At 51.1% G+C, this 25,771-nt stretch overlaps 1 protein-coding gene across 1 annotated transcript in view; it reads left to right on the top strand.

Annotated features, from left to right (window-relative positions):
• The window catches only part of LHX4 (LIM homeobox 4), a 44,972-nt gene that overhangs the window by 6,274 nt on the left and 12,927 nt on the right, over positions 1-25,771 (top strand). The window contains exon 2 of the mRNA XM_003893446.2: positions 11,779-11,950. Within this exon, the coding sequence (XP_003893495.1) occupies positions 11,779-11,950 (172 nt within the window). The remainder of the gene's footprint in view (positions 1-11,778; positions 11,951-25,771) is intronic.

Below are 25,771 nucleotides of genomic sequence, written 5' to 3'. Positions count from 1 at the left end.
GTTATGAAATCTGCTTTGAGCTTCTTGTTTTGGGCAGGAATGGTGGGTATTTAGTATATTTCTCTGGCCGGGAAACTTGTGTCTTCTTCCTATTGAAGAGTTGTAGATGGGGGGAGGGTGGGTGAAACTTGATAAAGGGACCTTGTGCCTTTTCTTTCAGTTAAGGAAATTTTTCAGGAACAGAGCTGAGGAGCTGTGGAACGCATAGGGACTTGGAACCAGTTTAGCTGAAGAGAGGACAGAAGGAGTAATATTACCCACTTTGAGAAACCCAAGGTTAGAGACAGACTGAAGCAGCAGTTTGCTGTGGCAGCACCAAATACATGACTGCATAGACTGCTGAATTTGGAGAGGGCTGGCTGGGGCGCCGTTGAGGGGGTTTTACGTTTGCAACAGTGTTTTGCCTTTCTCCCTTCCTGGAATGCGCGTTAACAATGCCCATAACAGAGATGTGGGCAAATAGAGTCCACTGCTTTTAGTAAAATTCCCCCCGGGGTCTGGTGGCTTGAATTTCTCTTTCTCCCTCCTCCTCCTTCCCCTCTTCCCCCAACTTCTTCTGTCTATCCCTTCCTTCCTTTGCAGAATCTTTGCGGGGAGAAACATGGGATTGTGCAGGAATTCACGGCACAGGGCTTTTACACCGTGCAGGACTGTTACTCGGGGGGTCGTGTAAAAGGCTGCACGGTGGTGGACCCATCTCTCTTTCTAGGCACCCTGGGAGGGGAGCACAGGTGCTGCCTATAGGACAGAAGCCGCCCTGGAGCTGGGCTCTTATTGTTTGTGGTAGGAAGAAATCAACTAAAATTAGATGCCACTGTGAGGTTTTACCTTATTCAGTCCTCAATTTTATAGGATCCCTGATCAAAATGGAGCACAAATCAACCATTTTGAGGCACTGCTCTTGGGGGTAGGTGGACAGTTTGGGTTTAATTGGTGAAAATGAAATGGATTGTCCCTTGGAAAATGGACTTTGGGGTTAACTGTATGAGTGGCTGACTGGAAAGTCGTCTTGGGAGGTGAGTCCTACCTCCTGCTGTAATTTCGGTGGATTTCTTTTCTCAGATCTCCCCACCCTATTCCCTCTGTCAGTCTGGGTCTAGCCACAGATGTTTTACTGCAGTACCTCACCCCCACATGTCTTTAAAGTATAATTTGCTTTAATTATGATGTTAGGGGGTTAAGGGATTGGTTCTGGGAATAGCTTAATAGAGACAAAACTTGCAGCCAAATTAATTGAAAGTTTCTTGTTATGAGGGAAACATTGCCAAACATATGGAAAATTGTTACAGAGTGAGACATCAGAAAAATACATTGTAGAGATTTAGCAATGATTAAATGTGAAAATGGAGTGGAAATAGATATGTCTACAACATTTCCATATACGAACCTGGATTTGTTTAATGTAATTTTCTGTTTTATTTGCAATTACTGAGAATATTTGATATCCTACTGAAGAATACTAATTACGTGACGGTGTATCACCTAGGAAATAATCCTATCCCTGCAAATACATATTTACATTGTATATTTCATTGTTACTCGCCTCTTTATGTTAAAATATTATCCAAATTATAGCCTTAAAATGATAACATCAAAATTATCTCCAGTTTACTTTTGAATTTGCTGTTTTATTGAAGAGGTTACTATTTTTGACAAAGCCGAAAAAGAACAAAGGAGATTTTCAAAGGCACCCCAAACCACCGAATAAAGCAAACAGTAAAAGTGGGAAGGATTCTGGAAGGCAAGTGAAGGGCAAGGACGGCTTCAGGTGTGATCATTTCTGATGTGAGAAGGATTTTCTGACTTTTTTTTCTGGTGCTAGTCATTTGTCAAGACAAACCAGAAAAAATTAGAAATTAGATAAAAAGACGTGAGTACACTGATGCATTTTTAAAAATGTCAGTGGATATGATGATAGAGAATATGATTTACCTTCAGTGTGATGCCAATTTTTAAAATTAGAATTTTTCCAATATTTTTGTGGCTAGCCCAGCTCTCTATGTTTAATGCTGCTGTCATCATCATGAACTACCTTGATGTTCAATGTGCCTTTTCTCTTTACGTTTGAAAAAATTAATGTTGGAATTTTGTGCTTTAGCTGTGTTATGAGATTATTACTAGGTTGTGAATATCCCTTACGAGGAATTTTATAAAAACATTTTGGAAAATTCTGTTATTGCCTCTTCAAGATATGCTGATTTAGAATAAGCAAGAATATAAAAACAGGAACTACAAACTGTTCAACAAAAATGAATATTCTTTAATGACAAAGAGCCAGGGTTGGGGGGCGGCATACACTAGATTTGTCATGGAAAACTGAGCCGTGGGCCTCAGGTTTTCCCTGTGTGGGGACTGCATGGATGAATCAGGCCTTGGTTCCTTTGGTCACAATTACCAGGTGATTTAAAAGGCAAATTGTGACCAGAAAACAGGATTTTATCATCAGCGGTGATGGTGGCTACTTTGAAATGGAAAGTTTTATTTTTGAAATATTTATCCAATAATAGACCTCTTAATTTAATTTTAATGTAACTATACCTCCGTTATAAATCTTTGACCTGGACATTTCAGAACTCAGGTATGTGTTTAGGCAGGCATGCCATAACTTGGTATATCCTGTGGTTTCACCTTGTTGATGCATTTTTAGAATTAGTCATTCCCAGACTAAATCAATGAGCCCCCCACTGACAGTATTTCCCAAGCCTGCCTTTAGAAAACCATCTTCCTTCTTTCTTACTCAGGGAACCTGAGGCAAGAGAACAGCAATGTCTGCAATTTGTTGTTTTCTCTTCCTTACGTGTGGGAAAGGAATGGAAAATTTCAAGAAAAACATTTGCATAATATTTCAACTGCGTATGCCCCACTTGGCGTCTCCTTTCAGTTAGTAGTCAGTAAAGAAACTTAACAAATAAATACAATTACACGTTTTTGGAAATATATATTGGCCAAATGTTATTTGAGACAAAGCTCAAAAAACTGCTTACTTCTGGAGGGAAATCACCAGCAAAAAGGTTTTGGGCAAAAATCCCAGATGGAGGTGGCTTTGATTGAGCCCAGGTGGAAGCCATCAGACCCAGAGAAAAAGAAGGTTTAGTCCTAATTCGGCCTCAACCTGTGTACCCGTAGGGAAGCCCCTTATTCTCAGAACCTTTTAAACAGAGACAATGAATGTCTGCTTCACAGGGTGTCTGGGGGGAGGGAATGAGCTTGCCAATTTGAAGGTACTTGACCAAGTTCGGAGTGCTGGCGGTCTTAAGGTACTCAGAGACTGAGATCACAGCTCCCATTTCACAGACACAGCCACCCTTGGGAGCACTGCTGGCTGTCCCAAGAGGATGGCCACCCGAGCGGGAATATTGTGGGGTCTGCAAACAGGGAGCCCTGCAAGTGGCTCCCATGGACCCAGCTCCTTTTCTGGAAAGCAGCAAGGAAAAACCTTGTCCTGAGCATTAGGCTGTCAAGTCAAAGCATGAAACAAAAAGAACACTTCATCCAAAAGGCAGTGAAAAAGCAAAGGGAGTTAAAAAGCAAAAGCCTCACAGGAGGCATATCAAGCTGGCACAGCCATATGTTTGGCACATCAAAGTACAAATTTTACAAAATATTAATCTGGTCTCAGAGCACAGTTAAATAAACATCGTTCACTTTTAAAATTATTATAATCAAGATAAGGGCTCGCTATGTTGCCCAGACTGGTCTCGAACTTCTGGGTTCAAGTAATCCTCTCACCTTGGCCTCCCAAAGTGCTGGGATTGACAGGTGTGAGCCACCGTGCCAGGCCTAAACATTATTCCTATCAGTACAAAGTAACTTAGTTTTAAAAATATTTAAGTAGCGCATCAGCATTATGATTTCAATGGAAAGATCTGAAATTCTGACTCCTTTCCCCAGAAAGGTGCCTTTTCTTAAATATATTTTAGAAGTCATTGTCAGATATGTTGGCTTTCATATTAGTCTCTTTAGTGGAATTTTTTTTCCTTTACCCTTTTGATCTTCTGTGACCAAAGGGATAGAAAACACCATTTTTCAAATAATTAAAATCGATCAAACAAACACAAACCCTCTGTGAAATGTTTCATGGTGGCCCCTGGTTCCTTGAGAGCAGTTTCTTGGCAATGAAGAAACGTGAGTGGGGAATACAAATGCATGATATTTATTATCTCTCACCAGAGGGGTGTGGGCAGTTTGGTCTGCCACGGATCACATCAGACCTTTTGATCTCTTCCACTTCCCAGCTTTCAGAAACCACTAATGGAGGAATTTGGGGATTTAAAAATGGAATCCAGTTTCTGATGGGCCGCTCTGAAAAATAAGCCTGATGTGCCCCTATCACAATGCTTCAGGTGCTTTGAGGGCTGCCTATCACGTTGTGAGTTTTAAAAGCTTCCTCGATGAAGAAGGAGATTACGGCTACTGGGGAAAGGTCTGTAGCGATTTCTTATCAAGCAGGAAATAGTCTCTTTTCCTTTGAGCATTTAGATATCTCTAGGAAAAAATGCTAGAAGCCCCAAACGTTAATTTGAACCCAATCTACCCTCACCTGGATACATTACAGCAACAGTGAAGTAAGATCAGGCAGTTGTGGCCTCAACCTCCTCATTTTTACCAGCCACATGCTGGGGGAGACCAAGGTCTGGCAAATCTGTCCTCATTCTGCAGAGGAAAAAGTCTGCCAGATTTCTTTATTCCAGAAAGACTGAGCCCTTGTAATACTGCATTGTCTGCTGTTTATACTCCAGGATCAGGTTGATTAGAAAAGTGTGTGTCTTTGGAAAGCTTTAGAATTAAGGGAGTGGAAGAGAGTTCTGAGTGTTTAGGAGGGGGGTGAGGGAGGGAAAAGGTATATTAGGAAATAATGAATCATGAAGTAATTTTGATACACTTTAAATATAGACATGCATCTTGTTGGCAACTGGCTATTAGACCGTGAAGGAGAGAGCTAACCATTGGCCTTGGACAGTGGGACTATGGGGGCTCGGTGTTTTACATGCATTACCTGATGTGACGATAACACAGCTACCCCAATAGTGGTATGATTATCTCCTTTTTATAGATATGAAAATCAAGGCTTGAAGACGTTAAGCAATTTGCCCAAGATCACATACAGGGTGGAATTTAGGATCTGAGCTCAGGTCTGACTAGATCTGGAATTTTTTGGCATTTGGAAGACCTAAAGGTTTGGAGATCTAAACTCTGAGCAGAACTGAAAACTTTCAAATTCTCCAAATATTTTTAAATTTTTGTTGTGTGTGTGTGTGTTTTCTTTTTGTTTTGTTTTTGTTTTTGAGACAGAGTCTTGCTCTGTTTGCCCAGACTGGAATGCAGTGATGCAATCATGGCTCACTGCAGCCTTGGACTCCTGGGCTCCAGCTATCCTCCTGCCTCGGCCTGCCTGGAGAATTTTTTTTTTTTGTACAGACGGGGTCTCACTAGGTTGCCCAGGCTGATCTCCCAGTATTTTTAAGCCTTCTCCAAAAAAGTATTTGAAACAATGTTTCTACTTCCCTCTGCTTTTCTAGTTCACTCACTCCCTACTCTCCCTACTGCTTCAGGATTGGACAGCTCCCTCCTTCAGCTAAGCCTTCCTTTCCACAGACAGAGCTTGATTTCAGAACTGGCTTTTTTTCCAGAGTGGCAATGCCTCATCCCATGTATGAGGATGTGAGTGCATGTGTTTGTGTGTGTGTGTTTGTGTACATGTGAGTATGTGTCTTTGAGAATATGTGAATATGCATGTACATTTGTCTGTATGTATATGTGACTGTGGTACATGTGTGTGCCTTTGTATATGTAGAAATGTATGTGTCTCAAGGTGTATCTTTATTTGTGATTGTGTTTCTCTGTATGTGTATGTATGTGTCTGTGCTATGTGCATGTCTGTATATAAGTATGGTGTGGGTATGTGTGTATATATATATCTGCATGAATATTGAGTGTGTATGTGAGTGCATGTGAGGATGTCTGTATATGTTCATGCAGGTACATGTGGGCTTAGGTCTGTGCCTTGCCTGTGTACCTCTGCATGACTGGGAATGCTCCGGTGGGCCGGCCTTGCAGATGGGGAGTGTATTGTTCTATGTGGTTTAGCATTTCCAAAGATTCTTTGGCTGTTCCAGGGATATTACTTTTTTGTTTCTGAGTTTACCCTCTGCAGAGCCCCAGCAGAGAGCGTCGTCACGAAACACTTATGGGCAGATAAGAGAAAAACTTTAATTTTAAGTGAAGTGACTCCTCATATTGGGAACTGAGTTATTAGATCAAATTTTGTCCTTAGTGACTCCAAGCATCTGCATAAATTCCAGTTTTAAAGTGGAATTTTTGAGATAGTAAATACTGCATGAAATACGTTGAGCTTATTGGGGATTTGGAAATTGTCTTGCCCCTTGCAAATTTTGGTTACAACTTTCTTTTCTTTCTTTCTTTCCTTCCTTCCTTCCTTCTTTCGTTCCTTCCTTCCTTCCTTCCTTCCTTCCTTCCTTCCTTCCTTCCTTCCTTCTTTTTTGAGAGAGAGGGTCTTGCTCTGTCACCCAGGCTGCATATCTGGGCTCACTGCAATTTCCACCTCCTGGGTTCAAGCGATTCTCATGCCTCAGCCTCCTGGGTAACTGGGATTATAGGCATGCACCACCATGCCTGGCTAATTTTTGTTTTTTTAGTAGAGACGGGATTTCACCATGTTAGCCAGGCTGGTGTCAAACTCCTGGCCTCAAATGAGCTGCCCGCCTTGACCTCCTAAAGTGCCAGGATTACAGATGTGAGCCACTGCACCTCTGTAAGAAAAGGGGAAGGGAGATAGTTCTCCCCTCCTCTCCCCTGCAAGAGGAGGTCAAGGCAGTCTTCCTCAACACCTCCTCCCTCAGGAGGAGGAGATCCGGTTCATGCACCAGAACTTTATTTCTGGTAGGAAACCTAGATAAACTGTTCTGTTCAGCCTTTCTAAACTGTAAACATAATACTTTATTATAGGTTTAATTAAAAGGCTTATGTTGCTCTTTGAAAAATTTCCAGATAGTTTATATTTTTTACTAATCTAAATAATTACCTGGGGCCCACGTTGCCTGGAGTGTGGGGTCTGAGTTCACAGGTGTCCACATCCTCACAAGTAGGGATGGGCGCCATCAACAGGCAGGCACCTTGTAGCCGGAGGAGGAGATGGTGGACAGAGGCTGGTGCTTCCCGCCCTCCCCTGGACATTAGGCGTCCATCCCATATGACACATGCACACTGGATACCTGTGTCATCTCAGTTTGTGCCTCCAACGTTTCCATTTGCCTAGCTGTTAGGGAGCTCAAGAGGCCAGTGGTCTTATAATCCCTTGTCGCTATACATGGAATCGTGTTGAGACTCTCTCTCTGCCACAATTTCCTATCTAAAACAATGACAGGCTCCAGCCAAGTAAGGGGATAGTTCAGGCCCCTTGAGCTCTCAGGCTGGGTTAGTCCATCTTCAGGAAAGCAGCAGCACAGGCTATTGGTTGGAATTCCGGCTCCCCCACTGTGGGCCTTGGACACATCGCCTGATCTCGCAAAGGCTCAGTTTCCTCAGCTGTAAAATGGGAATGGTAATTCCTCCCTCGCTGAGAGTGGTTCACTGAGGTCATACACACTCAAGCCCTGACGTGGCTCATAACAGGCTTCTGATGCCGGCGTGTACTACTGTGATTGGAATATTGGAGATCTTTTAGAGCATTTCCAAATTATCTTTGTTTAATCCCCACATCAAAATCTACAGTGGAATAGAAAAGCTTTTTAATTCTTAACTTAAAGGGCACCCTTGGTAGGCCCCTTCCATTTTTGCCAAACCAGAGGGCCCTGGTTTGGTCCCAAGGCCTCTCTGTGAGGACCTCTAGTTTGGGCAACCCAGAGTGACCCAGCGTGGATCCTCTCCTCCAAGCTCGAGGCTGAAATGGCTTGTCTGTCTGCTTTTAGTGTTGTTCCTCAACATGATGCTGTTTCTGCTTACAAGCCTCTAAAACCCCCCTGCCCGCCGTTCCCTGCATACATTAGCCCTAATGTATTCTCTCTTGAATACTCATCAGATTAAGGCTCCCACTAGATATCTTGCTCGAAATAAATTTTATGGGCATACGTCCTCACCCGCATCCCATGCACTGGTGGCTAGGAGGAGAAATATAGCCAAATCTCTCCTCAGAGGGCTGGTCAAACAACAATTAGGTGGGAATCTGCGGCCCCTCAGCCCCTCTTGCCCAGGAGCCAAGGGAGGTGCAAGGAGTTGGGCTAGCTCCTGGCCCGCATGCCAGGGGCCAGCGAGGATGGTGCTTCATCTGGGTTCTCAAAGGGTTCATTGCCCCCCGGGGCTAGGGCCCAGCTCCTGGAAATCCAGATCGCACAAAGAAGCCCCTGACCTGACTCCCAGGGCAGAGGTGCGGCTGTGCCACTGGGGCATGAAGCCCTGCACGGCTCTGCCTGGCAGCCTCCTGCCACAGCTGTGCCCTGCTGTTGGGGCTCAGTGGGCACATGGCACTGCCCTGTGGCACACAGCAGGTCTTGTTCACACATTCTGCTGGCTCTGCATGCCCTTTGTCCTTAACTCACTTCCCTGAGTTGGGAGGGCTTCCTGGTTGGGTCTCCCCTCCTCTCCCCTGCAAGAAGCGGCCTGGGCAGTCCTCCCAGACACCTCCTCCCTCAGCCTTTCCGCTGCTCAGCAGACCGCAGGGGCGCTGAACTCAGCTCATGCTGGAGAAACCCGCTCCCCTTTGCCCTTCATAACTCTCCTGACCTGAGCTGTCCCCTACTTTCTCCTGCTGGATCCTGGGGGCATCACACCAAAGGAGTTCCTGGCTAACCACCCTTTATAGACTGGCGGGCTCAAGGGTCACCTCCTCATCAAGACCTTCCAGGGCCCTCCAGAGATGCCAGCCAGCCCCTGATGGGCCCTGGAGGGAGGCCAGGGGTGTGGCTGAGTGAGTCCCTGCGTGGGGCAGACAGGCATGGCCCCAGGCCGCTGGCATAGTTGCTGTGTGAGGCGGCCACTCGGCCTCCACGGGACAGTCATGACATTTCTGCAGGGATGCTTGTGAGGGCTCCAGGAGAAAATGCCCAGGAACATGGGTGCCTAACTTGCCTTTCCGTGGGCTTGACAGTTATCTCCTAATAGTAGCAAGCCTGTCTTGAGCACCTACTGTATACTGGGGCCTGTCCTAAAAATTGTCCCTGTATCAATCCGTTTGCTCTTCACAACAATCCTACAGGCACTACTGTCATCATCACCCCCTTTTACAGGCGAGGAAACTGAGGCAGAGAGAGGCTAAGTTATCTGTCCAAGTTTAAAAAGCAGAGTCAGGATCCAAACCCGGGCAGCTGAGCTCCAGAATCCACATTCCCACCCCATGCCCTGCCCATCCCCTCACTGGGTGGAAATCCCTGTGGCCGTCAGGTGCTCAGTACTTTGCTGGGCACACTGGAACTCCTGGGTAAGTACTGATTGGCTGGACAATGTATTTCTCAAGGAGGAAAACTGTGGAGATAGAAAAAAAAAAAAAAAAGAATCCTATATATACTGGGACGATTAGCAAGTGGGACACCTGATAGTTTTCATGGGATATTTTGGTCTGAGAAAGGGAAAGGGGTCAACAGGCAAGGCAGGTATATCAGGCCTGACTTCCACACAAATACTGGTGGTACTGGGGCCATGAAGGGAATAGGCTGGGGCTGGGGTTTAACTGTGCCCAAGGTTGTCACTTCTGTGTACAGGGCTAGTGATGGCATTTGGTGATTGTCCCAATAGCCTATTTATAGGTTTTAAGTATAAATGTCTTAATAGTCAAGAAAGCCTTCTCTCTACATAGGTTTAGATGTGTTTAAAATTTTTCTTAGTACGTTGAGGGTAATTCCTTTATGTTAACACTTTTAAAATTATATCACAACCAACAAACATGATATGAATCAAAAACATGTATGAGGCCGGGCACGGTGGCTCACACCTGTAATCCTAGCATTTTGGGAGGCCGAGGCAGGCAAATAACCTGAGGTCGGGAGTTTGAGACCAGCCTGGCCAACATAGTGAAACCCATTACTACTAAAAATACAAAAAGTAGCCGGGTGTGGTGGCACACACCTGTAATCCCAGCTACTCAGGAGGCTGAGGCAGGAGAATCGCTTGAACCCAAGAGGTGGAGGTTGCAGTGAGCCGAGATTGTACCGCTGCACTCCAGGCTGGTCAACAGAGCGAAACTCCATCTCAAAACAAAACAAAACAAAACAAAACAAAAAACCATGTATGATTCATGAGAGATTTGGTTTTACTGCTGTTGACATTTTGGAGTGTACAGGAGAAACTAGTGAAAAACTGTTTCAAGGTGAGCTTCTCAGACACGATTTGATCAATTTATTATTTAGTGATAAACATCCGTGGTGTTACCCTTGTGTGCCAGGCACCACGCTAGGCAGTGAGTGTTTAGACGAACAACGAGCAAAGGTGTCTTTTATAATAGGGATGGGAACCCTGGGGTTTCCAGCCTTGCTAGTGCCGTATCAGGAGGATACTCTAGGAGGCCAAACGCTTGCACTTTTATGTTTTTGTTCTTAGTACTTGTTGATTTGTCACCTTCTTTTTGAAAAGCACAGGGGAAAATGGCTAGCGATCCTAGCACTGTTTGTTCATCCAACCATGGAAACCTGACCATTTTGTAGATTTTGAAACAGTCAGTGACTCAAAATACTATCAAATGCCCAAGCAATCTCTTGGAAAGATGGGATGGCGGAGAAACAGACCTCAGATAGGAAGTCACCCAGGACAGGAACCAGATGGGGCGGTGGTTAGGGTTCCGTTGCAGACAACAGAGTCCACTTTCACTATTTAAGTGAAAAGTGATTAATGATCAGGTGGCAGGTGGCTTTCAACTCAGTGGAGCCCGCTGGGTGGAGCTTCCAGGATAACTCTCAGCCCCCCGAATTGCACTGCCTCTGCCGTGACTGACCAGGACAGTGCAACACCCAACACAGCACCTCATCGCCTCCGCCATGACGCACATCAGCACAAGGGGAGCCTGTCCCTCAGCTGTCTTGACATTTAGCTCAGTTTTGAATTCAAGTCTCTCCCAAGAGCGTTTGATTGGAAGACTCAATCATCTTCAAAATGTGAGCCACAAGGGCATCTGGAAAAGCAGTTCCTAGCTTTCCTATCTGCAGCACAGGAAGGCACATTAGGAGGAGGTATTGATCCAGCCGATCTATGGTATCGGTTGCAGTTCATTAAAATATTGAGATTTTCTCTACAAGAGCACCCTCAGGCCTGGACCTCGATCACTGCCCACCCCCTCCCCCACACCGTATTTATCATTTGCTTTTCAGGACAGATGGCCTTTTAGTCCAGGCCTGGGCAGGGCTTATTTTGGGGGCTGATGTTTTTAGCAGAGCTTCCAATCACTTGTGAAAATGTCGTGGAAACAGAGGTGGATGTTGCTGAGCCTTCCTGGCCTGTTGGCTGTGGAACTGCAGCTGACATAAATGGCTTAGCTGCTGCAGCTAGCCTTGTGGTGCCCTTAGAAACAGATGACTCCTCTGGGCCAAAGTCACCCCAAGCCAGAATACACAGCCTGGCCAGCAAAGCAAGGGTTGGCTTTCAGTCCCCACTTGTCCCTTGACCATGCACCTTTGTGTGCAGTGTACAACCTGTGCAACTACATGCAACAGCTCTGTGGTTTGGGCCATGTCTGTTTCCACCACCAGCAGAATGGGAAGGCAACTGCCAGGGCCTGGCCTGGTTAGCAGGGCTGTGTGGAAGGCTCACAGTACCTCTCTCTCCTCTTCCTCACAGAGATCCCCCAGTGTGCTGGCTGCAACCAGCACATCCTGGACAAGTTCATCCTGAAGGTCCTGGACAGACACTGGCACAGCTCCTGCCTCAAGTGTGCAGACTGCCAGATGCAGCTGGCGGACAGGTGCTTCTCCAGGGCCGGGAGCGTCTACTGCAAGGAGGACTTCTTCAAGTAAGTCAGAATAGTCCCTGTCATGGCCCTGGCCTGTCTCTGCCTCTCCCCATGCAGTGAGGGAGAAGTTTGCAGTGGGGTAGGCCAGGGAGGGTGGAGAGTCCACTCTGGGAGGGGCAGGTAAGTCCTGGAGCTGAGAGGATGCCCCTTGTTGAGCTCCCCCTTCTGATTAGTGGCCCATCACTGCCGGAGGTCCAGCCTCTAGGCCTCATTTGATCTCTGCATGGGGCAGGGGTGAGGAGCCAGAGGCTTTGGGCCATATTTCTCCAGAGTGGTTGACAAAGGAGTCCTGCAGATCTCCTTTGCTGCTCCAAAGAGCAACAGAAAGAGTTGCTCTTGCTTTCTGTCCTGATATATTAGCACTTCAGGGCATGTGGTCGTAACATTACCACAACTTTCAGAGCAGGTGCTTTTAGGTTCGTGTCCACATCTAGAAGCATCTCCGTGGCTGTGTTTGCACAGCCTGCTTCAAGGGCCTTTGAGGCTTGCAAGAGTTGCTTCTGGCAGGAGGCACAGCCAGGCTCAGTCAGTGTTGTCACTTTATATGGAAACATGATCAAGAAAGAGGCAGTTTCGTGTGATGGTTGAGTCCGGACTCTGCCTGAATTTGAACGCACTTATTGGCGGTGTGCTCTTGGGAAGGTTGCTTAACTTCTCTGTGCCTCAGTTTGTTTATCTGTAAAATGAGGCTCACAGTAATAGTCCCTACCTCAGGAGGTTTTTATTAACTTTAAATAAGTCTATTTATGCATCACGTCCTCAGGACAGTGCCTGACACTATTAGCTCTTAAGACTGTGAGATTTTTCATTCTGGGGTGGGGTTCATCAAAAACCTCCTGTTGGAGCTTTGGGTCAGGGTGAGAAGACCTCCTGGAAGGTGTTTTCCATGGCATTTAGTCCTCGACTTCTCCCCCAGAATCTATTAACCAAGGCACTGATGTGGGTGCCTTAGCTGATGTGGCGCAGCTGGCAACAAGCAAAGCCAAGAGCGGGAGGTGGGGGTCAGGGATCAGTGACGCTGAGCCCTGTGTTCAGTCACACTAGCCTGGGTGGCCCAGGGGCTGCCAGGCAGGCTCGCGAAGGCCTGAGCACACTCAGCCCAGATAACCAAGCCCCATAGAGGCACCTCATGCTGAAGCTGTGTATTCGGGAGATGGGGGTTGAGGGGAGTAATGGGGAGGAATGTGAGTGCTGGATACAGAACACAATTTCTCCCACATCTTCCCAAAGGTTTCACTACAGAGAATAAGTGATTTGAATATCTGAGGATGCTCACATTTCTTTTTTTTTTTTTTTTTTTTGGAGACGGAGTCTCGCTCTGTTGCCCAGGCTGGAGTGCAGTGGCCGGATCTCAGCTCACTGCAAGCTCCGCCTCCCGGGTTTACGCCATTCTCCTGCCTCGGCCTCCCGAGTAGCTGGGACTCACATTTCTTTAGTGCAATGAGTTGAAGAGCACATTAAAGATCTTGGTAACTACTGCGTGCGGCTGCCTCCCTGGCTGTGTGCAGAGGATGCACTCACTGTCACCATGGTACTTTGCTCAGATATGTGCTGCTCCCTACGTGTGAGTGTGTGTGTGAGTGAGTGTGTGTGGGGCTGTGAGTGAATGTGTGTGAGTGTTGTGTGTGAGTGTGTGTTTACTATAGGAAGGCAGGGGCAGCAGGTGACACGGGCGCCCAGCAAGTCCTTCATGTTTGGGTGGAAGGACAGGCCTCTGGTCCTCCCTCTGAGCTTTTTGTGTACTGCTCTTCTTTCTCACAATCTTCCTGTTGCTTTCCCACCTCTCACCCTCCTCTAGTTTCCTTTTTTCTGGCATTCATGCAATTCCATTCCCTCTAGCCACATCCTTTCTCAGTGGGCAACAGGAGTTTGCCTTTGTTTTCCTCCCTCTATGATGTAATGGCCAAGCACCACAGCAGCTATTCCGGGACCCTGGCGGGGGGTGAATTTCACTGTGTGTGTGTGTGTGTGTGTGCGTGCGCGCGCGTGCACGTGGGCGTTGTGCACCCGGGTGCATATGTGAACATAATGTGTGTGTGAAGAGGGCAGGAGGAGGCAGGTGGGAGGGCCTGGCCTTGGGGTCGGGTGAGCTGCCCTGCTTCTGTGATGAGGTGTGTGCAGGTGTGTGTGCCTGCACCTTTGGGAAGCCAAGAGGTCATGCCTCCGCTTGCCCATCTCGGGGCAGGGTAGGTGCTGGAATGTCCGAGTCAGACCTCAGGGCCCTCCAGTTTCTGACTGGTGCAGCGTGGCAGCTGAGGGAAGCCTGTGGGGTACGAGCAAAGCCTGTCAGGGCCACTGACCCAGCGCTTCATCGCCAGAGGGCCGCCTTGCACCCCCAGTGTTTCCTCAGGGCCCTGTCTGATTTTTGGACCCTGAGCAGCTGGCTCTGGGTTTGGAAAGGGAGGGTGGAGAGGAAGGTGGTGGCAGCGCAGGCGTGTGGTTGGGTTTGGGAGAAGTAATGACCAGGAAAGAGGGTCTCCCTATAGACTCAGGAAGCGCCCACAGCGTGTGCTGAGGAGGGATCCCCACGGGCCCATGAGCCAAAGGCCCAAGACCAGAAATAACAAGAACAGTTCCTCACCTGGGCCGTTGCCCCTGCCTCCACTGCCCCACGCCCTGGCCCTCTTTTGGATACTTTTGGGGCCTTACTCAGCAGAAACCTTCTGGCTGGTCCCTCCACTCACCTCCCTGTAGTGTGCAAGCCTTCCCACCCGGTGAGCCTTCCGCCAGGTGAGCCTTCCACCCCACAGCCCAAGCCCAGGCCTGCCCCTGCCCTGTATATGCCACAGAGCCTGCCAGAGGCATTGGCACATCAGAGCCTCATACTGGCGCTCCCTTCCAGTCCTAGCCCACTGCTTTCCTCAGGTACCTGACGCCCACCAGGCAGGACGCCCCATTCCCAGGCATGCTTGGTGGGCTGCCGCCTCCACATGCCAGCCCAGGCAGTGCATGTACTCCAGGGACGGTGCCCACCCTCCAGGACTCCCATCCTTCCAGGGCCCTCAGAGTCCAGCTCTGCAGCAGGCGGGATCCCCAGTGCAGCCATCGGTTCCTGTCTGTCCCCTCTGCCGGGTGACCCAGCACAGGATGCTTCGGTTTGCCCATTTCTCGTGTGCTTGGTTTATCTTCCTTGTTGGCTTAAGGAAAAGGCCTGTGACTCATTTTTCTGGCCCCTGCGTAAGCCGCTGGCTCTGCACTTTGCCATAGGCCATTGCTGGGTTTGATGCTGCAACAAGTAAATTACCCAGTGAATTTACACGAGCTTTGGTGACCAGTTTCTTCTGTATCTTGAAAGGCGTCTTTGAGTGAGGGAGGCCCAGGCTGCTTGCGAATGCTCAGGCCCATCATTCAGCCACGGTGATTTCCCTTGTTCCTGGCACTGCTCTGCTTCATGAAATGACCTACTCCCAGGGCTGGGTCCTTCTGTAATGCAGGGGAGCTGGCCACAGATTTAGTGCTGAGTTTGGGCCACTGACTCTGTGACGGGGTGCTGTGAGGAGGGGAGTTCAAAGCTGAAGTGATTCTCCTTGCTGTCAATGGAGAGCCAACCCGAGGTGAAGACCAGGTGGCTCTGAAGTCCTCAGTGGATGGATTCATAACCCTCGCCAAGCTCTTGGGGACCTGGGCTGTTTGGTACAGGAAGGCACAGCTGCAGGCCCCGTCCTAGGTACAGACAGGGAGGCACCAAGCTGTCCAGCATCTGAGTGGTCCCACCTCCCATCCCCAGGGGTCTTGGGACTTGCTGGCCACCTGGGGCTCTGGGGCAGCCTGCTCTTCATCCCATCTCATTAGACGTCACCAGGCGTCTCTTTCAGAGGTCATGTGGGGGCACACACACAGTGGAGGTGCAGCAAGGACAGAGAACGTACTGGGGCAGGAGGGGGCAAGCAGTCCCTGGATCCCCAGGTCCCTCCCTGCTCTCACCCTCGGCTACAGAAGTCACATCTGTGGCCACCTTGTGAGAGGGATAGCAGGTGCCACATACTTGAATTTGCCCATCAGACCTCAGAGGCTCTTAGCTGTGGGGTTTGGAAGACACCTGGTCAGAGTTAGAGAGAGTCCCTTTTCCACACCCCTTGAAGAAAAAGAAAAAAGGAAAAGTATGTCCTTTCTGGAACCTCCTCCTAGCCCTGTTCAGAGGCGGGGGCAGGGCTCACTGGTTCCCTGATTAGCACTGTGGTCCTAAGTTCCTGGATCAATACTTTAATCTATTTGCCCATAACAAGGAAGACGGCCACTGCTTTGCACAACTCCAGGGGGCATCCTCCTGTCATATTCTACGTGAAGTTCTGCAGATCAATACGGAGATGTGGAGAGTACCCGAGGGAGGTGGGTAGTACCTTGTCATATCTCAAAAGTGGAAGGAGGCTGGGAGGTCAGGACTTCCCCAGCCTTCCTCCTGGGCATGTGGCGATGCTGGTAACTGGCAGCAGGGGGCGGTGTTGGTGTGGACACAGAGGAGGCAAGAAGGATTGTTGGGAAGTTGTACTCTGTGGTGGTTGCATTTTTCTTTGGGGGCTGTTAAGCTCTATCTTGCTTGGTAACATTGACTGATTTTTGCTGTCGTTTGTTCCTTTGCTGCTTGTGTCCTTGGCTGTCCTTTCTCCAAACGAAATAAAATTCTGAGGCCCAAGAAGAAAGGCATTGAGTTGACTGAGGCAGCACAGTGGGGCTGCGATTTGTTCTGAGTTCAGTGGGGGCTTCAAGCATCAGGAGAGCCCAGCCCTGGTGCGGAGGGTGTCCCAAGGCCTGTTATAATTTGAGTCCCAAGCTGTGGGGCAATGACTCCTCGTGTTGCATTTGCTAAGCAGGTCCTCTCCAGACCATGTGTCCAGCATGTCATGGGTCCTTCCCATGTCTCCTCAAAAAGGACCCAGGGCCCAGAGAGAGTAGGGATCTGGGAGTGGGGCTTCTGGCTCACCTTGCTGTCACCAGGTGGGTCCCGGAAGGAGCCAGGCAGCTCTCTTCCTCTGGAGCACAGCACAGACCGCCAGGTCCTCTGCTCTCGGAGCTGGGTTGAAGTGCTCCCTGTTGGCAGCCAGCTGGGTGCCCCTAGGCAAGTTTCTTTGCATCTCTGAGCATCTCTGTCCTCTTCACAGTGCCTCAGAGCCCTGGCACCCAGGAGCATTTCTCAAAGGGAGTGATTTTGTCAGCAGAGGGGTTTGGTGAACCCAAAAAGAGCTCAGTTGAATTCCTGTCCTATCTTTCATTAGCAGTTTGTCTGCACAGGTAACTAGGTCTTTCTGAGCCTCATTCCTTTGTCTGTGGAGAGGAGCTCACGCTAACCCACCAAGCTAGGAAGAAGACGTGTGTGACCCGGGTCCAGCAGAATGCGAGGTGCTTTGTAAACACTGCCGGGTTTCAGGCCCTGCTGTGTGGCCCCTTGACCCGCAGCCCTGCAGGGTCAGAGGTCATCAGAGTTCCCTCAGGGTGGGGCCTGCACTGGCCTCTCCTGGTCTCCCCTGTACCAGCCTTGAAAGCTGCCCATGGAGATGACTCTTAACTGCCTGGAGCTCCTCAGAGAGAGGTGGGGTAGCCTCTGGCAGAACGGGGTGGGCCGTGGTCCATGGGAGAAACCTGCCGTGTGGATCTCTGTGGAGAGTTGAGAAACAAACCATTATGGAGTGGAAACAAACACAGCTGTGGAACCGAAGCGAGGGCAACGTTCCTACACGTTTGGAAGGTCAAGGGCAAGCCAAGGACAATCCAGGCTTGTGGGGGGCTTCAATCTGTGCCCCCAGCCACTGGGGCTCCGTATTTCCATCTGCCTGTCAGAGGGGTGTGGAGCGACTCTCGGGTGTTCTGAGGGTGCTGCCACCCCAGAAGGTTGCTGTCTAAAACGTCATGCTTCTCAGGGGTCTCCCTGCCCCTGAGGCCCTCACGAGGCAGGCAGGCAGAGATGGGTGCGCCGGGGGCTCGCTGATGGAGGCCGCTGTGTCACAGGGGAGCTGTGCGGCTGCTGGGCCAGGCCAGGCTCTCCCTCTGCTCCTCGCGGTGCCCTTCCCCCAGCCTGCCAGTCTGCAGGCCGTGGGTGGGCTGTCCGCCAAGGGCAGGTAGGCAGCGTCCTTGGGAGCCCGGGAGCTGCTCCCATTTATCCCTGCAGTCCAGAACAGCGCATTTCCGCCTGGCCTGGCTGCAGGGTGGTTGTGCTGGCTGCAGACAGGGCTTTACTGGTGACCTCAGCCCAGTCACTCTGGTGACCAGGGCCTCTGCTCTTCATCTGGCAGGGGGCAGCTGCCCACAGGACATCGGCTAATATAGGGAAAAACAGGCTCGACCTCTCTGCGGGGTGGGCTTCATGGAGAGCAGGTTTGGGGTTTGAGTCCAGTGTGAACTTGGGGTGTTAGACATCACCAAGCCTCGTTTTCCATCTCTAAAGGGGGAAGAAAAATACTGACTTTTCTGAGTGACTGTGAGGACTGAGTCAGAGGCAGCAAGGAAGTGCTCAGTCCATTCTTAGGAAGGTCAGGAGGGGCGTCTAGACGGTGCCCCACGTAGGGAGGAGGAAAGAAGACAGCAGGAGGGCCTGGGACCAGGCTGGCAAGGACGGGGTGCTGAGGTTGCTGGCCAGGCTGTGTCAGTGGTAGTGGTGGTCAGGGCATTGAACAAAGGCCCACCCTTCAGTGAGGAGCCGGCCTGCGTTTTCCTCACGGGATGTTCTCCCTCCCTGTGTGGTCCAGAGCTGTGGGCAGGAACCTCAGCCCTCAGCGCTCACATCACAGAGCGGGGTCAGCGCTGGCGGGAGGAGCCAGCCTGTGCCTGGGTGGCTTTCCACTGTCTCAAGCTTTCTCGTGCCCTGTTGCCCCAGAAAGAGGCAGCTTCAGTTCTAGGGTTGGTTGTAGAGTCAGTGTGGAGTCAGACTTTTGCTGAGCCACTTATTGTTTCTGATAACTACACACCTGCCAGGTCATGCAGGCACGATCGTGCGTACACACACACACATGCACACACATGCATACACGCACACACACGCATACATGCACACACATGCATACACACACACACATATGCATGCATGCACACACGTGCACACACGCATACACGTACACACACACATACGCATACACATACACGCATACACGCACACATGCACACACACATACACATACACGCACACACACACATGCACACACACATACACATGCATACATGCACATACACATACACGCATACACACACACACATGCATACCCACACATGCACACACACATGCACACACAGTGCTCTAGCAGAATGTGCTTAAGGAACGCACAGGGGTGGGTCTCTTTGATGTGTGACTTTCCATAATTTCTGAATAGTTTATAGTCTAATTTCCTCGCTAAGCAAATTAAACCTTTTAAGGTAACGATCAGATGGTCCGGATAGTGGCTGTGCGTGTGGACATTTGAAAGATTCAAACACACTGGTGGGACCAGGCCCACCAGTCATTTGTGCCGGCCTGTAATCAAGGCAGAAGCAATTACTTAGCCCCGAAGCTCCCCCAGGGACTGAGGCCGTAAATCAGGAGGTGATGAGTCGGAGGAGGACTGTCTGCCCACCCCAGAGCATGCAGTTCAGCTGCAATCGCCTGGGCCACCCTCCCCAAGTGGGGCCTGGGGTGAGGGCCTCCTGACATCTGTGGAAGCCACATCTCAGGGACTTTCTGGCTTAGAGGAATCTGTCTGGAGTCACCTAGCTGCAAATTAACCTGGGAATCAGATGCACCTGGGCTGTGGAAATGGGGTCCCCAGCGGGATCTGGGTGACGTGGGAGTGGAAGTTGTGGCTAGCCCTCTTTTGGCCCAGGCACAGCACAGCAGCCAGAGGCAGCTGCCTTCCCTCTGTTGCTGAAGCTCAGCCTCCTCTCCTCACCCTCCTCTCCTCACCCTCCTCTCCTCACCCCTACCCTGGCCATTCAGGTGCCACGCCAGGGTTCCCCACTCCAAAAGGCCCTCTCTGGCCATTCCTGCAGCCTCTGTGCCTTCAGGCCCCTGTCTTTGGGTCTCTGCACCACTGGAACTTCGCTAATTGCGGTCCTCTCCCCTCCTTCCCTCCTCAGCCCGTCTGTCCCTTCCCTCCACCCATCTGGTCACGTTGTCCCCGTTGCCTCCTGGCTGGGCATTCAAGGGCCCATGATCTGGCTCAGCCTTATTCCCTGCTGGTCCTCTGGCCAAGGTCACACCAGGGCCCATTAGAGCCAGTGTCTAGTTTGTCACTCTGGTCCCCGGAGGCCTTTGCGTCTGTGGAAGCCCCACTCTGAGAAGTCATGGGCTTCTTCACAGGGCTGGTCTCTGCTGGGCATTGTGGGTGAGACAGCAGGTCAGCCTGGGGGCCGCTCTCCCACACAGCTATTCCAGTTCCTGCAGGTGTCTGCCATGCCCCGTTTGGAGAATGACGCCCTCAGTCTTGAGGGACTTTGGGACTCTGACAATTGATGAGTGACCTGCAGATGCCCAGGTGGGCTAAGAGCATAGGTGACAGGATTTCTGTAGGAGTGCTCTGTGCCACCGCTGCATTGGGCCCTCCGTGGGGGTGGAAAGCATGGGTTCCGGGCCCAGAAGCAGGAGTCAAGGGTGGCTGTTCTCTCAGTAAGAACCTCCAGTGCATTTCCCGCACAGGAGAGTTTGGTCACAGCTGAGTTAGCAGCTTGGCAGAGGCTGATTGGCCTGTAGTGAGAAGGGCAGATGAGGTGCTGCGGGAAGTAAGGGAGACGAGGGAGAGTGACCTTGGGCCAGGCAGCTGACTGCTCCAAGCCTGTGGCTGTCAGAAAGAAGGGAATACTAATCCCTACCTACAAGGGCAGGTGTGTGGTTTGAATGAGATGCCTCGCATGAAGTTGCCTGGTGCATATGACATGCTCCGTGCTTGTTTACAAAAGCACAGCTGGAGGTCTGCACTCTTCTAGAAGGGATTCAGGTCCTGCATGTCCCGTTGCCTCTTCAAGCAAATCTGTCCCCAGCAGGGAAGGAGAGGACTTGAGGCCAAATGAAAGGGAGAGCTGGGCTCTCACCCGCTTCCTGCTGTGGATGGAGCTGTGTGATCTTGGGCAAGTCACTGCTTGTCTCTGGGGCCCCGTTTCCTCCTCTGTGAAATTAGGGCCTTGGACTAGGTCACTGGTTTTAAAGCTTTTCCAGCAGCATTCATCTCAACATGATAATATCGAATATTCTTTTTGTTTTTTTGAGAAGGAGTCTCCCTCTGTTGCCCAAACCGGAGTGCAGTGGCGCGATCTCCGCTCACTGCAAGCTCCGCCTCCCGGGTTCGCCATTCTCCTGCCTCAGCCTCCCGAGTAGCTGGAACTACAGGCGCCCGCCACCACGCCCGGCTAATTTTTTGTATCTTTAGTAGAGACCGGATTTCACCGTGTTAGCCAGGATGGTCTCAATCTCCTGACCTCGTGATCCACCTGCCTTGGCCTCCCAAAGTGCTGGGATTACAGGCATGAGCCACTGTGCCCGGCCTTGAATATTCTTTAAAAATAAAAACATTGGATTAAAATCCTGATAAAAAGCAGATTGCTGTTCCCGTGGGCTGGGGAGGTATATGTGTGGTTGTGTGCATATGACATGGGGGCAGAGGCTGTAAGATTCTCTGGTGTCAGGCCCTCTCCAAATAGGACGCCCATCTGTGTCTGGAGAAGGCTGCCCATTCTGGGGCAGAACTTTGTGTGCCCATGGTATGGCTGTGGCCTTAGAGTGGGCGGTGATATATGTTGGAAATATTGGTACATACAGTAACAGTAAATATCAGCAACTTTCCTGTCAAGTGTGGTGATAGATAAAAGAAATACACGTAGAGAAGTGTCAGCTGGGAAAAAAATATATGGCCAGCAGTAAATCACCACCAAGCAATTAAAGCATAAAATCAACTCGTGCAGTATTTTGTTTCCTCAGGGCGGTGCACCGTTCCGTGGCAGCCCCACATGCGGGAGGTTGACATGGGGCCTGGGCTGGCCCCCCCCCGACTGCCTTCAATAGCCAAGAGTAAGGGAGACATTCCAGAGGAGAGGCACTGAGTTCAAATCCCAGCTCCACCGTTTGTCTGTGAGGTCTAGGGCGGTTACTAACCCTCTCTGATCTTCAGTGTCCTCATGTCCAAATGAAGAACAGGCCTTCAAGCATTCCGCAGGACTGGGTCACTCACTGATTGATTCCTCAGACATGCACTGAGCATATATCCTGGGCCAGGCCCTGGATTCAGTAGTGAACAAGACAGATAAAGACCCTGCTGTTGTAGAACCTTCTAGAGAGGGGGAGAGATGGTCAGCAAGCAATAAGTGCACAGCGCATCTACTGAGGTGAGTGCTGTGGAACAGGCAAGGAAGTGCTGAGGGGAGGGGTCCAGGGGTGTCCCCCTGAGCAGGTGACATTTCAGGGGACCACTGCAGGAAATGCAGGAGTGAGCATTCCTGCAGGAAATGCAGGTACCTGGGGGGAGAGTATCCCAGCAGGGAAGCAGTGCCCGGCCCCAGGAGGAGGTGGAGTAGAGTGGGCAGTGGAGGAGGGAAGCTGGAAAGGCGATGGGGCCGGGATGCTATAGTGGCTTGGAGGCCATTAGGGGGCCTGTGGCTTTGACCCTGAGTAAGGTGGAAGCCACTGGAAGATTTGAGCAGGGGAGGGCGTGGGTGTGACTCAGGCCCACTGTGGCAACCACGTACAGAAGCGCCTGTGGGGGCCTGGGCGGAGGAAGCTGGGAGACTGTTAGGAGACAGCTGTAGCTGCCGGCTGACGGCAGCCTAAGCTAGGGAGGGCCGTGCGGGTGTGAGAAGTGGTCTCCAACATGAGATAATTTTGAGTAGAAGCCAGGTATGGTAGTTCACTTTTATTGTCTCACCTACGCAGGAGGCTGAGACAGGAGGATCTCTTGAGCCCAGGAACTCAAGCTTGCAGCGAGCTGTGATTGCACCACTGCACTCCAGCCTGGGCAACAGGGCGAGACCCTGTCTCCAAATAATAATAATAATACTAGTAATAATAATAGTAATAATAATAATAATTATTATTATTTTGAGTAGAGTCAACAGGATTTGCTGACAGATCAGATGGGGATGAACCCCCAAAGGTTTTGGCCTGAACCATGGGAAGTGGTCTGAGATGGGAAGGGCTATGGGAGGAGCGGGGGGTGCAGGGGGTTGGTAGGAGTTTGGTTTTGGACTCCAAATCCATGTGCTGAGGAGGCAGTGGAGCCCCAGTCTGGAGCCCAGGGGTTTGGGCTGGAGGTGAGATCCCCAGGGGAGTGGGGGGAGGGCAGAGAAGAGGTGTGGGAGGAAGAGGAGCAGGAGCAGAGGCTGGAGAGCGCAGTGTAGGAGGCAACAGTAGGTGTGTCGGGAGGCCCGGGAGGCTGGGGAGAGGGGAGCTGACTGCTGGGCTGCAGCATAACACTGGATGAGTGGGGCACTGCCCTGAAGGGTACAGGGAGTGGGCGGTAGAAAAGGGAGGCAGGCAGGAATCATAGCGTGCCTGTATATGGGTGGAAGGAGCCAGCAGAGGGGAAGCTAATGACACAGAAGGCAAAGGGGATGGTTGCTGGGAGTCTCATTAGGTGAGAAGGAATGAGCTGTGTCCAGTGGAGGCGTGTGGTTCACCTGTGGGTGGCAGGTGGGGGCTGGGGCCCTAGGTGTGCGAGTGGATGGCACAGTGGGAGGTGGGGAGGGTCCAAACTGGGCTTCCCTCTTCCGTGGGAAATGAGAGGGCGGCCAGCAGCTGAGCCTGGGGCTCAGCTGGGGAGCAGGTGGGGAGGTGCATTCGACTCCCGGCCCTGAGGCACCATCAGCCCAGTGGGCAGGGGCTGCTTTTCTGGCTCTGTGGATGCCCGTGCTGGGGTGGGGCAGGCACAGGGCTGAGAGACGGCAGCTTCCAGGGTGTGTGGGGAGGGACAGGTGGGATCACTCTGGGGTCTGCTGGGTAAGGAGGGAAGCGAGGGACGGTGACAAGCCCAGGGGGAAAGGCAGTCCCTGGGTCATGTGAGTCAGTATCCTGGGGAGCTGGAAGAATGGCGGGGATCCCACGGTGGGAGGGTTAGAAGTGGCCCCTGGAGCTGTGGCAGTTGCTGGTAACAAGGTCTGGGGGAGTGAGCAGTGGAGGGAGGGTGGAGGCCACAGCCTTCAGATCAAAGAATCGAGAGGGAGGGCCCAAAAGGATGGTCTGTGTGGGGACTGCAGTCACCAAGGGTGTGGTGGGAGTGAGGGTGAGCCTGAGCTAAAGTCACCCAGGCAGGAGCAAGTGGAGCAGGGTGGCAGTGCGGCCACAGGGCGGGTGCTGGGGCTGAGGGCTGCGGGCTGCGGGCTGCGGGCTGGAGGTGAGGGTCAGATGAGATCACATGTGCAGGGCCTGCTCTGCGCAGGACACAGGTTGGTGCTAGAAGAATGGCAGCTGCCTTTATCACCAGTGTTGCAGTGACCCACTTGTGGTACATCATGTGGGTCTGCTCAGAGGTCAGAACTTATCAGGAATGTGTCAGACAGCCAGGGTGTCGGATTTATGCGCCCCTGGTTCTAGAAGGCTTGGTGCCTGCAGGGCCTGCCTGCTGCCCCCTTTCTACAGGGTCCAGACCCTCAAGCGGGTCCTGCACTGGTGAGCGGCCCAGCCAGGCGGTCGGAAACAGCAGGGGTGCACAAGTCAACAGCAGCAGGAGCTCAGGCAGAGCTCAGGTGCAGAGGCTGGGACCCGGCACACAAGACCTGGTCCTCTCCTGGGGTCAAGAGCAGCCCGTGAGAGTCAGCCGAGAAGTCTCAGCTCTTCTCTGCCCACACCTGGGCCAGCAGAGTATGTGGAAGGTGGACAGTGGGCCAGTTACGTGTATTGGGGTTAACACACCAGGGGGTGAGGGCTCCCCTGGCCAGCCCAGCACTGCAGGGCTGGGGGCCTCATGCATGGGGCTCAGAGCTGCAGGAGGGGGACAGGCGTCTCCTCAAGCTCCAGCCTAGGTCAGGGCGCCAGGGCCGGGTCTGCCGCCCTTGATGCCCACCGCATGCCCGCTGTGTTGTGTCAGAAGCACCGACTGCAAACCCCGGTTCTCTTGCTCGTTGCCCGTGGGAGCTGAGGGTCGGCACCTCGCCTCTCTGAGCCCCAGTTCTCATCTGTTAAAAGGTGTCACAGTACCCACCTTTCAGGCTGGGAGCTCAGGAGACAGTCATGGAGGCAGTGTGACAGCGACAGCAAGTGGGATGCAAAGTCCTGTGGTTTAGTAAACCACGGGCCTCATTTCAACCCGGGACTTAATGCCCTTCTTAGAAAAGCTTACGGCTGGGCACAGTGGCTCACACCTGTGATTCCAGTGCTTTGGGGGCCAAGGTGGGAGGATCACTTGAGACCAGGAACTCGAGGCCAGCCTCGGCAACATAGTAGGACCCAATCACTACAAAAAAAAAGTCTTAAAAGATGAACTGGGCATGGTGGCGTGTGCCTGCGATCCTAGCTGCTCAGGAGGCTGAAGTGGGAAGACGGGGAGTTCAACTGCAGTGAGATATGACTGTGGACTGCACTCCAGTGTGGGCAACGAGTGAGATCCCCTCACCCCTAAAGAAAAGAGCTTAAAACTGCTGCTCCGCTCTGAGAAGCACAGCTACCTGCCTTCACTGAAATATATCTCAGGCTGAGATTTGAGGTGGGAGAGCAGCTCGGTTGATCTTCTGCAGGAAGGTGCAGCTTGTCCATATCGGCTCAACCACGCCGCCAGTCCATTCTTAAGGAACCGCCGACCAGGACTGATGATGCATTTTAGCTTTGAGCTTTTGGGGGTTATCCTACCAACAGATAGTCCATTGGGAAGAAAACAGTCCCAGGAATTAACAGATCAGAGTGTTCACACTGGTGAATCTTTTTCTAACAATGAGCGTGAAGGT

The sequence above is a fragment of the Papio anubis genome, chromosome 1, assembly GCF_008728515.1.
Source record: "Papio anubis isolate 15944 chromosome 1, Panubis1.0, whole genome shotgun sequence".
Taxonomy (NCBI): domain Eukaryota; kingdom Metazoa; phylum Chordata; class Mammalia; order Primates; family Cercopithecidae; genus Papio; species Papio anubis.
The sequence above is the reverse complement of the archived record's forward strand: the minus strand, read 5'-3'. Positions and strand labels throughout refer to the sequence as shown.